Source organism: Rhea pennata, chromosome 5, assembly GCF_028389875.1.
Source record: "Rhea pennata isolate bPtePen1 chromosome 5, bPtePen1.pri, whole genome shotgun sequence".
NCBI lineage: Eukaryota > Metazoa > Chordata > Aves > Rheiformes > Rheidae > Rhea > Rhea pennata.
Window position 1 is genome coordinate 19,298,059 of NC_084667.1, and position 14,611 is coordinate 19,312,669.

The following is a 14,611-nucleotide window of genomic DNA, read 5'->3' on the forward strand; positions in this document are numbered from 1 at the left end:
TATAATTTCCCTCAAAACTTTTTCCAGGTTTTCATTTTTTTTTTCAGTTTAGAGTAATCTCCTCAGAATTTCAGTCTCACTTCTTTTTTGTTTAAATTAGAGCTATAAATTAAAAGTTATTGTATCCCAGCAGTTTATTTCAACATATCTGGTTTTTATACCAGCAATATTAAATTCTTCAAACTTTCTGCTAAACAGTTGTGAGACAATTGCAGAAGAATTTCAAAATATTAGCTCATACTCCAATCATGTTACCTCTCACTGGATAATAAAATACTGTATTACTCATGTGCACTGAATTTCAAGAGATGTACATGGGCTAAGATGGTCCTTAATGCACCTACACAGATACATTGACTAATATTTACTGAGTATCAAGATTTTGTAGTTACTGCATATAATTCTGTGAAAACACCATTTCAGTGCTCAACAATATTCAAACAATTAAATTGAAAGTTACAACAGTGGGCTGCTGTACATATCCCAGCTGCATCTGCATCAAGAATATGATGTACAGTTCTAGACCCTAAGTGGGAGGAAGGATATCGCAATGAGGAAAGTAATGTGGATGATGAATTATACGAATCTGGTATCTGTGAGAACAAAGTCAAAATAGATCAAGACTTCAGTCTGAATAAGAGAACTGAGAAGGGGATATGGTACATGAAGATCTATAAAATCTTGGTTACCTTGGACAAAGTGAGTAGGAAATGACAGTCTGTTCTCTTCTAAAGAAGAGAATTCTCTTGCAGAATTGAAGTTAAATTTAACAAGAGATAAATAGTTAGAGCAGTCAGTCACAACAGCATGGAACCTGCTTGAGTCTCATTAGTTGTTTGTGAAGATTTATGTTGTGAGCATTCCTTTGGTGAACCATAGGTAACTAGAAATAACTTGTAAATAATTTTATTTAAAGGCCAATTGTTTTTGTTTGCTGTATCTTTCAAATGTTTTCATTTTCAAGAGAAAACAAGCATTTGAAAGTGAATGAGAACATTAATTATCAATATTTTCTAAAAATTTTCAGAGATTATCCCTTTCTAAATAGTCATGAAAAAGTTACTTTCAGCAAGAATTTTTGCTATATGAAAAAGAGAGACAGTCTTAATAACTTGCCTTATAGCCACGCTAACTTCTCTAATGTCCCTTTTTGCACCCCTTTATGCAAAAAAATTGTGAAGTCAAGATTTTTTATGTCTGAACAAAAGTATCTTACAAAGTTATAATATCTTTTTTTCTAAAAAATGAAATAAAACCCAGTCTAAGCCAATTAATACCTAGTGACAGACTGATGTCTCCTGTATTTTGATAAATACATTTTGCTAATTGTTTACTTCTGGCCAAAGTAGACCTTAGGTTTACTGTTTAGTTATAGTACTGTCACACAGTGGTAGTAAAAGTCTTCTGAGATATTCTGTATAAAGCATGAATTTTTATAAGTATCCCATAAAACATCTAGATCTCTCTAGATCTCTTTCAAAAATAAAATGGATGATAAAGGAATACAAGATAAATATTTTCATCTCTCTTTGCCTGTGACTGTCAGTTCTCTCTTGTCATTTGTGACAACTTTCTAAATGATGGAAAGAAGTTGCCTATAGTTTTTATTAGCCTGAATAATTCAGTTAAAAAGTAGCAACGTAACAATACAACAATGTATATTGTTATCTGCTCTAGGCATTACATACAAAATGTGCATGCTCAGTAAAGGTGCAAGTAATGACTGAATAACAAAAGAATGTTTTACAATGATATTTTAAATAAAATAATCTTTAAATAAATGTTGAGACTTATCATGTTCAGCTTTGTCTGTATATTTGCAATAGAGGTGACAAAAGCCTTCTGAAAATATATTTTTTCTCGTCTTTAGAATCACAGGGAATAGAATAACTCTATTTATTACATCAATCTTTAGTATTTTTATTCAATGTATTACTATTTAATACACTGATCTGGTTCTTGTAATGACTAAATTAAAATAAATTAATCTCATTACTCTGTTAGAAAATTAGCATAGAGAAGATAATAGAACATTTTAGTGTGCTGATATGTGAGACTATCAGAATCACCAGCAAGGTAATATGTACATGTGGTTACTGAAGCTTATTAAATCAAGCATGGGGTTTAGCAGATATGAGCAGATTATATGAACATATCCAACATCTGAGTTGAAATACAGTGAGATTTTTCACCTTTTGGCTTACTGAAACATTACCCATTAGCTTGCATTTTCACTTCACTAGACAATTAAGGTAATGCTAATGTCCTGTATAAATCTTACAGGGAAAGTGCTTTTGGAGATTTGTGGCACCTTGCTTCTTCTCTGATGCTTATTTCATAGGTAGTTTTGTTGTAGAGAAGTGATGGCAGAATTTAGAGCTTTTCTACACCATGGGAGTTATCGTCAGAAAATGGTTTTACTTGCACCTGCCATCATTGTACTTCATTACATGATGTAAATATGTCTGTAGATCTGGATAGGGAGGAGTCATTTTGCCATGAAATTCTTTTTCTAGGAACTTGCATACAGCACTGGAAAAAAAACCCTCTGCTGAAAGACTGTAGAAAGTAGGTCTATGATAGTCTCAAAGTTATCCATTAGATTTAATGTCTCAGTTGACCATTAGGTTTATGATAGCAAGAGTACTGATCTAAGGAACAGGTTTTAATTGGTTTATTGTTTTGCATAGCTAATTAGACTCTGAATCAGATGTTTTTTCCCTAAAATGAAAAAAAGGCATTCAAATAGTGAACTTGCACCATTTATTTTCTTTCAGATCTGAACTATTCTACCCTCTTTTACACAATGAATGCATAAATTTAAATTTTTGCTCACTATTTTTAGAACTCAAAATATTTAGATTAGCTTTAAGATCACCTAAAGGGGAGATCTCAGTTTTCCGGAAGATGATCGTTTGACTGATCATTTCAGCTTATCCTGAAACTAACTACTCATAATAGATATTTTTATAAAAAAGATTTCTGACAATGCAAAAGTGGTGTCTGGAGATATGCAAGTATGAATGTGCACAGCAAAGTACACTATTTTGTGGCAACAAAACCTTGTGTACATTGTGTTTTTGTGTTGTTCGCATACCTAAAAATATTTTAATATTTTATAACTTCCAGCATACTTACGCATTCCCATTCTAAACACATTTTCCTCCTTTGTTATATAATATATTGAATTTTAGAATTAGAGAATGTTATTGCATTTAAAGTGTGTTCAAATTAAAATACTATTTTTTATCAGTCTATTCAACTAGGTATATTATATTCTGTATTTGGTATGTAGTAAGTTTGGGAAGTGTCTGTTTTATTACATAAACAAAAAAATTTTTTTTGGATAATAATCATGTTCAGTGAAAGAGAACTAACAAACTTGGAAAAACGCCAAAGGAAAAATCAAGAAAGAGCATTCCAACATTATGAATCACATTAATTAAACGTGAGCCCTGAGTCCAAATGTTAGCTTATTCTGACAGATTTGCAAATGAGAAAGTGATTTAAAATCTTGAAGGTATTTTATTTTACATTAGGTTAGTGAAGTATGTTCAATAGCTGTTCATGTTCGCTATGAAGATTTCACATAAAATTTTTATTGAGCTGAAGCTTGATCATTCATTTTAATGAGATGCATTATAGCAGGATGACCTGTGTGATTTATGAGATTTTGTCAGAATTTTCACAAAAAAGTATGTCTTTGTGTATATCTTCTTCTCAACTTTGCTTTTTCATCCATACTTACAGAACCCCAAGGACTGCAGCAAAGCTAAGAAACTTGTGTGTAATATCAACAAAGGCTGTGGCTATGGCTGTCAACTTCATCATGTAGTCTACTGCTTCATGATTGCTTACGGCACTCAGCGAACACTCATTTTGGAGTCTCAGAACTGGCGCTATGCTACTGGGGGCTGGGAGACTGTTTTTAGGCCTGTAAGCGAGACATGCACTGATAGATCAGGTACCACTACTGGACACTGGTCAGGTAAGACTTAATAATCCAAATAATTTTTCTTTTGTTTTCTGCAGTTTCTCTCCTGTAGAGCTATTTTGGTACCTCTTTGTTTAATTTTATTTGGAACGTAATGACTATGACTGGAATTGTATACATAACCATCCTTTAAATTTTATTTATTTATTGTGTGGGAGCACTGATATCCTTATTTAGAAAACTCTGCTACTTTGGAAGAGATTTTTTTGCTTAATTCAAAAACTCTTTCAGTTTTCAAGTGTGATCCTTTAGCAGTCTGTCAGACTCTGTTATGTGACAGGTATGAATCCAAATTTTGGGGGAGAATAAAAAGAGTAGTAAATAGAGGCTATGGTTGATAACCATTGTTGTACTAAAGTATGTTTGAAATAAAAAGCGAAAGAAATACAAAGAAAATAGTATCCAGTAGGCATTCAGGCTCCAAAAAGGCATGCAGTGTTGAAATAATTTTTGATACAAATTGAAGTGGTTTGAATTTCAAGTTCAGGTTGAATTTTCAAGTAAAAACAGTGGCAATATTAAATACCTTTCTACTGGAGATCAATAAATTGATCCATTCTTGTACTATACTAAACAATTTTGTTAGAAAAACTAGGGCATTCATGTTCAGAAGGATCAGGTCAGCTAGCTTTATTGTCTCAAAGAAAACTGTATTCATTTTAATGGAAATCTTACAGTCAACATTTTGAAGAGTTATTAACACAATTGTAAACTTAGCATGGTTTTATAGTTCTTTCTTATATATTTGACAGCTTTTCAGATATTTGTCAAAATTGAGTAGATATACAGCAGAACTGGAGATAATTGGCAATATGCTAACATTTTCCTCTAAATTTATGATAAGTACTAGTGGGAATTTTTGAATTTTTTTCGCAGATAATTTTATGTGAACAGTTGTCAGTTTTTTAGAACCTTTAATAGAGGTTATTGACTAATCCTCTCTTGTCAGGCATACCTATTATTTTTTCGAAGTCTGTAATTTGAGTATTGAAATAGGAGTTCATAAATGTTAGAATAAATGCAGGGAAGACACATTTGAGTGTGTAATCTATTGAGCTTTTATTTGAACAAAAAGAATGCAACTGACTGTTCTTACCCAACACTAGGTAAATTTAGTAAGATCTCAGCCTTCATTGATAAATGTAGATTCTCAAACAAAAAAAATTGACAGTTATGGTCCATATAAGCTAAGCTAGATGATGGGCAAAAGCAGTTTAGAGTTGAAAAAGAGTAAGATACTGTGCTGCATTTTAGGTTATTGCCTATTTGTTTATTAGCATTGATACATATTTTGGTTGTTAGCAGGTGGTACAATAATCTTATCCCAGAAAGGAAATTTGTTTTAGTAACTCTCTGCTTAAGGATAGGAAATAAGGACTTGATACATTTTTATTAATATTTATATTATTTGTGCATAAGGAGCTTAGAAAAGAATGTCAGGTTATCTTTTCTTACTCTTTCCAGTCAGTAATTTACATCTGAAAGCTATTATCTCAGCTAAGAGAACAAGACTGTTTCTATTATTACATTTTAAGCTTATACGTGTACACTAATAATTAGGTGATAATTTTCCCAGGTAATTTCGATTTTATTTCTGAAACTCCTTGTTAATTGTTGAGCTCATTGAGATATTGAAGGAGTAGGCTTCTCAAGATATTCTGCTTGTTGAGGAGGTCAGAAATTTTAGTGGTACAGGACTTGATAAGTCTCTTTTGTATATGAAATAAGTACCTGAAGGACCCATTTAGCAGCAGTAACGATTTGAATTTCGTTGCGATATCTTAAAAAAAAAATGTTTAGAGGTTTCCAGTAGATTGTTGTGTAGAGTACACCCATCAGTAAGAGATATTACTAATGAGATGTTTTGGTAGTGCAGTTTTTCTCTATATAATTACAGGAGCTACAGCATGACATTCTCAGACCACTATTATCCAAGTATCACTGAGGCAATGTACAGTTTGTTTGGATTAGTAAATAGAAGTTTTAGATCCTACCTTGATAGAAATTAATTTTTCCTTCCTCCTCCTTCCTCCACTGCTGATGGACTGCTGATCTACAGATTTTGGATGGAGTGTACAGTTGATGCAAGCAAGAATAACCAAACTTCCAAGGCTATTGCCTTTATGCTACTGTTAGAAGTACTCCCCATCCTTCATTTCTGACAGGAACACAAGTACTCTGTGTTTCAGGAAAGCTCTGAGCCAGTCACTGGGCTTGGAGGTTAACATCTGTGCTGAATGGGAAAAAAACCTAAAACCTGCAGATGCTCATTCCTTCACTACTCTGTCTTTTTGTCTTTGAAATGGTAGAACATGGCCAAACGTATTTCCTTATATTGTAAATATGTTAGTGATACTTTAGGGTAATAAACATTGAAAGGAATTTGTTGGATTAACAATGTAATTCCTAGTTATATGGGAATCCTTGGGCACCAGTTTTTAACGATCTGCTTTGATGAATTCTGATAGTTATGGCCAGTCCCGTAGCTCCTTCCAGATAGGGAAAAATAAATTGTATAACAAGTGTCTGAGGTTTCGGATGTCATTCCATATGGATTTTGCCTCTATACTTTCTTAAATTATTCTTTTAAGTACTCAAGCCTGTTATAGGCAGAACCCATACATTTCAGAATTTTTTTAGTTACACTTTGAAAATGTGGAAATGTCTATATCTCCAGCAACAGTAGTATTTTGGAATGAATACCTTGTGGTTATTTTACTTTCTGCTGAAATTTCATGAGGTGTGTTCTGTGCTTGTGCTTTTTTTTATGGAGAGTGGGGTTTGTTTTGTTTGCTTTTCCTTTTTTCTCAGAGAAGCAGTAACATCATTGCATATTCATGTTGAATGCAATAGCACTTACAGATCTTTGTTATCTCTCTGATTTGCAGGTAGTTAGCAGGAAACGTTGTGCCATGGAGAATGTGTAGTGGAAAGAGAATTGCCTGTGCAGTGGGTAATTCAGCCCAAAGTCTGTTTCAGTCCAGGCATAACCAGGGTTAAGCGATGCACGGATTTCCTTGATCTGATATATATAAGTGTTCAGCAGCTCTCATAATTTCCACTACTGTCTCTGTGGAAAAGATTTTACAAATAGTTTTCTACTTCAAAATATTCTTGCAGTGAATCCTTTGTGGCTTCTTAAATGGTTCAAATGTAGCATCTAACAACCTTACCAGATTCTGAGGGAGATGGGGAACGGTGAAATGTTATTGGGAGCTGTAGTTTACAATAAACTGCATACACAGTACTTGCCTTGCCTTAGCGATCACTCATGTATAGTTCAGTAAGGGAGTCTTTTTTCCTCTGTGGGCTTTAAAGAATGTTTCTGAGTCCTTGTTTTAGGTACCTCACCAAGAACAATACTAATTCAAAACAAAAAAAATTCACCGAGTGGATGAAGCTGTTCTGATCCCATAGCTAACCTTGCTTTGAGAAGGAGATTGGAGTAGATGACGTCCTATGAATGTATGATATTCTATCCTATTCTTTTATTGTAATAAGCTGGCAATGTCCAGAACCAGTTGCTTTAGAAGACAGTGAAAATACTAGAACAGTAAGCAGATAAGGGGTAAGATGTGTTGAAGAGAAATTCTTACTGAGCCTCAGAAGTTAACTCGAATTTTGATCATTCATATGCAGCTTCATTTATGCAGGTGAATCTTATCTCTCTTTCAAAATGTTTGGTAATCAGTACATATCAAAAACTTCAGCTGCAAAGAATAGTCTTCTCAACATGACTCTGCATACTCAGTGCATGTGGAATCTTAGGAAATTAAATTGGTGCTTATATTTTAATACTTAACAAACTGTGCTTGGACATAATTTAGCTTAGCCAAATACCAGTGTGTTTACTCACTAAAACAACTTTTATATTTTAGGTCAGTTCTTCAAAGCTTCAAGATGCTAGAAAACTCTCCTTTTGAAAAGTCTAGCTTTTTTTGTGAATATGAAGTCTTTCCAAAAATGATTGAATGATTTCTAAAAATAACTAGGCTTAAACAGAAACCTGACATTGAAAACTTCAGCTGAAGTTTTACTCTCACTTGGCAAAGTTAGCAGCTGAAATAGTACTTTCAACTGAGAAGCGGTGGGCATTTTAGTTATGGGCAGTTTTATGAGCCTTACATTTGCCATAATAAGCTGTAAACCATAGTTTAGGAACACTTACGCACACATGGCTTAAAGCCCATATATTTTCATTCTCAAGTTTGAATCTTATTTCTAATGATCTATTTTCACAGATCTTTATTTCTTGCACTATGGGCTCTTGCTGGCGAAAGTACAAATAATGATTCCTTTTAGTCCTCTACAGATTTTTTTTTAATTAGTCAGGAAAATCGTTGGAATACATCAGGAAAAATCATTGGAAAGCTGAATACATAAAATATCTTGACATGATCAGATCTGTTGCAATTAATGAATACCACCACTTTGAATTTTGAGGTTCTAGCCATATAAAATATACAACTAAGAAAGAAAGTCTTTCTAGGATGCCTGTTAGCTAACCATTCATGCTTATAGACTTTTATGTTCTGACTTTGTAAAATGGCATGATCACTGCTGACAATTGATCTGTTTTACTATTTCCAGCTTAGCTTCATATGAATCTTCTCTGGTTCCATAATTGCTAGTAAATTTAAAAGACAATCTGTCTTGCTGAAGGATTTCTGTATGTGTTTTATGTCTCTACAAATTTATATAGATTTTGCTTTCATTTTATTGCCTGTCCTTTTCTAGGTACAAATAAGTCTGAAATTCTTAACTTAAAAAAGCTTGTTGGCAAAACAATACCTTTAATATTTTTTTCAAAAAAATTCTAAAATCAGTGTGGGAACATCTATTTTCTTTAAATAAATGTATAAAAATGCATTGAAATTTGAAATATACTGTATTTGAAATACATTGAAAATTGTGAATTTCCATTTATTATAAACAAAATTCTTCTCCTACATACTGTACACACTGTGTCTATATGATGTCTATATGGGTGTTTTACAGAAGTAGTTTTTTTAATTACATATCAAAAGTATTCTACAAATGAATATTTGTATCAAGATATCAGTATAAATTACATAAATATGTCAAAAGGTCTGAAAATATTGTTGTTTTACAGAGTTATTTTCAAGTGATTTGCAGACACTGCATAGAAAAATAATTTACTAAAATTGTGCTGCTTCCTGCCATGGCAAAAAATTGTTTAAATGCCAACTTTTATCTTTCTTATTAATTAAATAGCCTCTACTTGACCCTTTTATTAAAGTTCTACTAGCAACTTGAAGTTTTGATGTGTCTGAAATCTGTCTTGAACAAAGCAATTTAGATAGTAATTTGATCTCCAAAGAACTGAAAGGCTTATGTGAGTTGAAAACATTTTCTTTTAAAACTATTGGTGCAATCCGTCCTGGTTATTCATAAGAGCTTGCTTGTGTATTTCAGAAAAATTAGCATTGGGTGAATTTTAATAAGCAAACTGATGTCATTCTGATAGTAAAATGTTAATTTATACTTTTTGCTCCGTATGTATGGAGAACTTGGGGGTCATTTCTGCCCTTGTCATACCTGACAGATATGCATTTGACATGCTATTTCTACAAGTCAAGTTTAGCTTTTGTAGATCAGGTATGTCAAAAGATTAGAAACCGAATTGCAGGTTTTTCCAAATATATTAGCTATTTTACATCCTGGAACAACGTTACTTTTTCTTTCATTTCTCTCAAACACTTTATTTTGTCAATCTAGAAGGAAAAAAATGTCTTACTAAGAGATGGTTATATGTGTGTTCTTTTTCGTTTTAAACCTATACATTATCTGCAGCTGTAACTTACTTGCAGCTCTTTTTTTTATTGATATCTGTAGCCAAAGTATTTATGAATGATTTAGGTAGAGGTTGTTCTAAGAAATATATGTGATCCTCTAGTAATAAAAAAAATTATATATAGATCTTATAAAGATGTATTTATTATTAAACTTAATTAATTCTTTTGAAAATTGAGTTATATTGAGCATGAATATTTTTATTTGTCAGATTGTATATTGAGTTATCATTGTAGCATGCTAAAAAGGGATTGAATTATTTTTTTCATTTTTACTTGCTGATTTGTGATGTCCTGGTGTGTGTCTTTTAGCAGGCAAAATTTTTAACTTCTCCAGTGATATGTTGAAGGAAGGCTGTAAAATAATTAAACTAAAAGACTGAAACTACAGACTAAATGGAAAAAGAAAACAGATGAAAAGACAGAACAGATTAATATACAGTTAGAATTTCTTCATTACATAGTGGGGAACGAAGGGATGTGGAACTAAAGATGACACTTATGTTTTAAATAATAGTATGTGCTTCTTTCGAGGAGGTCTGCAGAACATTAAGGTAAAAGATAACTTGAAAAAGGAGATTTGAAAGAGTTTCCTGTAGTTACATTTTGAGGTTAACTTTGCTACTGCTAGCTATGGCTTGATGAATGAGTGCTTTAAAGCAGCACTGCCCAGAGGGGGAAAAAATGGCAGAGCTGTTTCTTTTGGTGGTAGTACCAACTTTTAAGTATTCATTGAACTATGATCTTAAAGTATAAATTAAGTAATGTGTTTATGTATTTAATCCAAAACAGAGGATTCTGTGGATACATGAAGTTAATTTTTAGTTTATTAAAGCCAATCAGGCAGAAGTAATCAAATTACAATCTCAAATCATAAAAAATAATTTGGCAGAATTAATTGCAATAAATAAAAAACTTTCATTCTATGTACCACATCTTCCTTGATAGTAACCCTTTACATAATTCAGTTGAATGTTTAGTATTAACCTAAAAAAGGCTCTTTAACTTGCATACTGTAATTAATTTCCCTATACAACTGTATGAATTGTTTTGCTCCTATAGCTCACTCTTACTTATAGAATCTTGCAGAAACAATTGATCCACTTCTATTTTTATTTTTAATATCTTTTTTAGATACTGGCTTTTATTACTTACATTTTTAATTCAAGTGTAGATGAATTTACATTAAGTGTGGAGGAGGACACTGGGGAATGGTGATTTGAGAGAGAACAGCAGTCTGTCTTCTATTTTCCCTTTGTTTCCGCAGAGGTAATCTTTAAATCAAGTAACTGAGGTAGTGCAGGTATTTTGTTCTGGAGGATTTTCTTTCCTTTGTAAAATGCTCTGAATGAAGACATTCTGTGTAAAAGAACATGGGAAAAATATTTTAGAAAGTAAAAAGGATCTGGGGATTCTGTTATGATGAGATGGGGTAGCCTCATGATGTAGTAGCCTAAGATAGCAAATGTGATCTTTGATGTGTAAGTGGAAGGATATTGAGTAAAGAAGTAGTTACTCTTAACTTTGCACAGCATTGGCCAGACTGCAACTCAGTGTCTCGTTTTATAATTCAGCATTCAGAATAGATATTAATAAGTAAGAAAGGATTTTCAGAAAGAACTACACTGACTCAAGGCCAGGAATCTGCTTTATAGGACAAGATTAAAGAATATCATTCAATTTAGCATAGAAGCAACTTTAAAAAGCTGTTTCCATCACATTTTATAGGAATTTCTTTGAGGAAAGGATTTTTGCCTTTATACAAAGGCAGGTGGCCAGACAATTCAGATTGGAAATAAAATACGCTTTTTGCAGAAAGATTGGCTGACCACTGCAATAATTTATTCAAGGATACGGTATTCTTCATCAGTAAGTCTTGTTTCATCAAGATCATATGTGTTCTTGAAAACTGTGGATTATGTTCTTTTTAATTTATTAAAAATTTGCATATATGATATATAGGCTTATTGTTATTTCAGTTACCCAACTCAGCTGGGTAACTGAACTGTGTAGACAGTCTAGGTTGAGTTAGGTTGAATAGAGCTGTATATATGTATATATATGTGTGTGTGTTTGTGTGTGTGTGTGTGTGTGTGTGTATATATATATATATGTATATATAAAACATTTTTAGAGCAAGGAGAGTTGATTAATAAGAAGATATAATTAAAGTAAGCAAGGAGATGCTTCAGTGAATTGTGTTAACCAATGTTAAATGCTCAGAGATGTTGAGAAGATAAAGCCCCATATTGTTATCACCCTCTGATGTCTGTGCTAAAGGCTCAAGTGGCCCCGAAGAGAACTGATACTATCTAAAAAAACTATGTGGGAGAGCTGGGAGGTAGCCAAAATGAGCTTCTGGATTCAGCTGACTGTGTGGCGTAACCACCAATCCAGCACAAGGGAGGATGAGAATATATGGAGCGTGGTAAGAGCAGGATTGCCCCCTTTTGATGGCAGTGCAAAAGTAGATCAGCTTAAGTAGATATGCAACTGCATCAAACTGGGTTGTCTGCATGTCTATAGTGGTTCACTCTAAACAGATACTCTTATGTGGATCTGCTTCTTGGAGGCAAAGAGGGGAGGGAATGGTTTTATGTATTAGGAAGTCTCTGGAGAGTCAGTACTGATTTTGGAACTTAATGCCTGGGCATAAGAAGGCATGATAGATGATGTTCAACTGCTTTGGGACTTCATAACCTGGCAGACAGCAACACTTGTTCTCTCTCACCTCCAGTCTGTATGCAGTGTCACAGTAGTGCAAAGGGTGGGCAGGACAGAGGACACTATATGTTAACACCACCAGAAGTCTGGGATTGGTTGCTGGTAATAATAGTGGATCTTTATTGTTGATATATGGGAAAACAAGACATCCTGAGATCAGTGATCCCTACTGGCCATGAAATCTATGAATTGCACAGTCACGAAGTACAAGATGACTTTTTGCTGTAGATCTGGCCATACATGTCTCTTCATCTTCCCTGTGAAGTTCCAGTAATTGCAACTGGAGTTTTTTTTTTTCTTTGAAATTCAGTGCTATCTTTCTGTAAAATAGCACACCTAGTATTTTATGTATGGTCAGCTTGCCGATCTTATTCATGTAGAATTAGATCATTTTCAGGTTAATTCAGTGAAGGCCAGTAAGCTTTCTTTCAGGTCATAAGCTTCTTTTCTGACAGAGAAGTTCACACTTACCAGTATCTCTTTTCTGGCCTTTTCCCACTTAGGGTCTCTGTTAAGGTAGTTTTAGTATAGTAGTATAAATTAATAAGCTATTTACTAACGCATATAACTTACTGTTGCTGCTAATTTTAGATGCAGTCATGAAACATGCAAAATATCTCTTTATTCTTTCACTGCTTATGCTAGTGAAAGATACCAGGTGTCATCTTTGAGCACCAAGCGAGCCTTTTTCACTGCCCAGTGAATACCAGACCAGTGGTTAATTTTATATGGACTTATGTTTTAGTCAAATAAAAGAAACAAATTCTAAGGCAAGACTGGAACTCAGACCTTACAGTGAAGGAAAACACTTTTATATAGAGAGGCAAATGGGTTGTTGGCGGAGAGTCAGAGAGAGACTGGTGTGACTTGAATTCACTAAGGTAAATCTTCTAATAAGAATTAGGTTAGTTTCTAAATTTTGAAAAAAAAAAATCTTTCATAATGGTTAAAATGGACTATTTAAAGTTAAGGTGCTTTGGGACATTTTGAGACCCTATTTTAAGTCAAAAATATTCCGAGGATATAATAGTTAACGTAAAAATGAAAACTGATATAGAGCTGTGTTCAGAATCACACATTTCAGTGTGATGATCAACACATGTTTAAGGTGACGTCCCAAGCAGGGGTAATGAGGCAAAGAATTGAGTGTATTCCCAAAGCAATTATATTCCTTCCTGGAAGGAATATACTTCAGTTCAATTGAACTGACATATAGCTATGCTTGCTTAAATAAATACATAAAACCTTACCATCAGATCTGATGAAGACGTTAACTATATCAGTAAATTCATTGATAGATGCTGGCTTATGGGGGAAAAACAACCCTGCTTTTACATTCAGAGGTGAGATCTCACTAGCTATTATTATTTAGAAAATGAGTTTGTAGTAGGAAGGTCTATCAAAGGAAAAACAAATGTTTTGAATTTATTAAAAATGAATAGAGACAGATCAGGAAAAATCATCATGCTCTGTACAAAATCTTAGTATGCTAGTGATCACAAATACTCTGTGCAGCTCTAGTCCTTCCCTGTCTCCACTCGTATCTCACAATGGATGTGGCAGAACTATAGTAATATACAGATATTAGAATCATAGAATCAGTAAATTTGGAAGGGACCTCTGGAGATCATCTAGTCCAACCTCCCTGCTTAAACATGTTAGACAGGGTTGCATCCAGGCAGGCCTTGAAGATCTCCAGAGAAGGAGACTCCACAGCCTCTCTGGGCAACCTGGTTCAGTGCCCTGTCACTCTCACGGGGAAGAAATTCCCCCTCACGGTCAGGTGGAACTGCCTGTGCTTCAATTTCTGCCCATTGCCTCTTGTCCTGTCACATGGGACAACTGAAAAGAGTTTGTCCCCATCCCCTTGACACCCTCCCTTCAGGTACTTATACACATTGATAAGATCCCCCCTCAGTCTTCTCTTCCCCAGGCTGAAGAGGCCCAGCTCTCACAGCTGTTCCTCATAGGGCAGGTGCTCCAGCCCTCTGATCATCCTCATAGCCCTACGCTGGACTCTCTCCAGTAGCTCCATGTCTCTCTTGTAGTGGAGAGCCCAGAACTGGACACAGGACTCAAG

General features: G+C 33.9%; 1 protein-coding gene across 7 annotated transcripts in view; it reads left to right on the forward strand.

Moving 5' to 3' along the window:
- The window catches only part of FUT8 (fucosyltransferase 8), a 122,312-nt gene that overhangs the window by 80,703 nt on the left and 26,998 nt on the right, over window positions 1-14,611 (forward strand). For all 7 annotated transcript variants that reach the window (XM_062577377.1, XM_062577378.1, XM_062577376.1 and 4 more), the window contains one exon: window positions 3,751-3,988. In XM_062577377.1, the coding sequence (XP_062433361.1) occupies window positions 3,751-3,988 (238 nt within the window). The remainder of the gene's footprint in view (window positions 1-3,750; window positions 3,989-14,611) is intronic.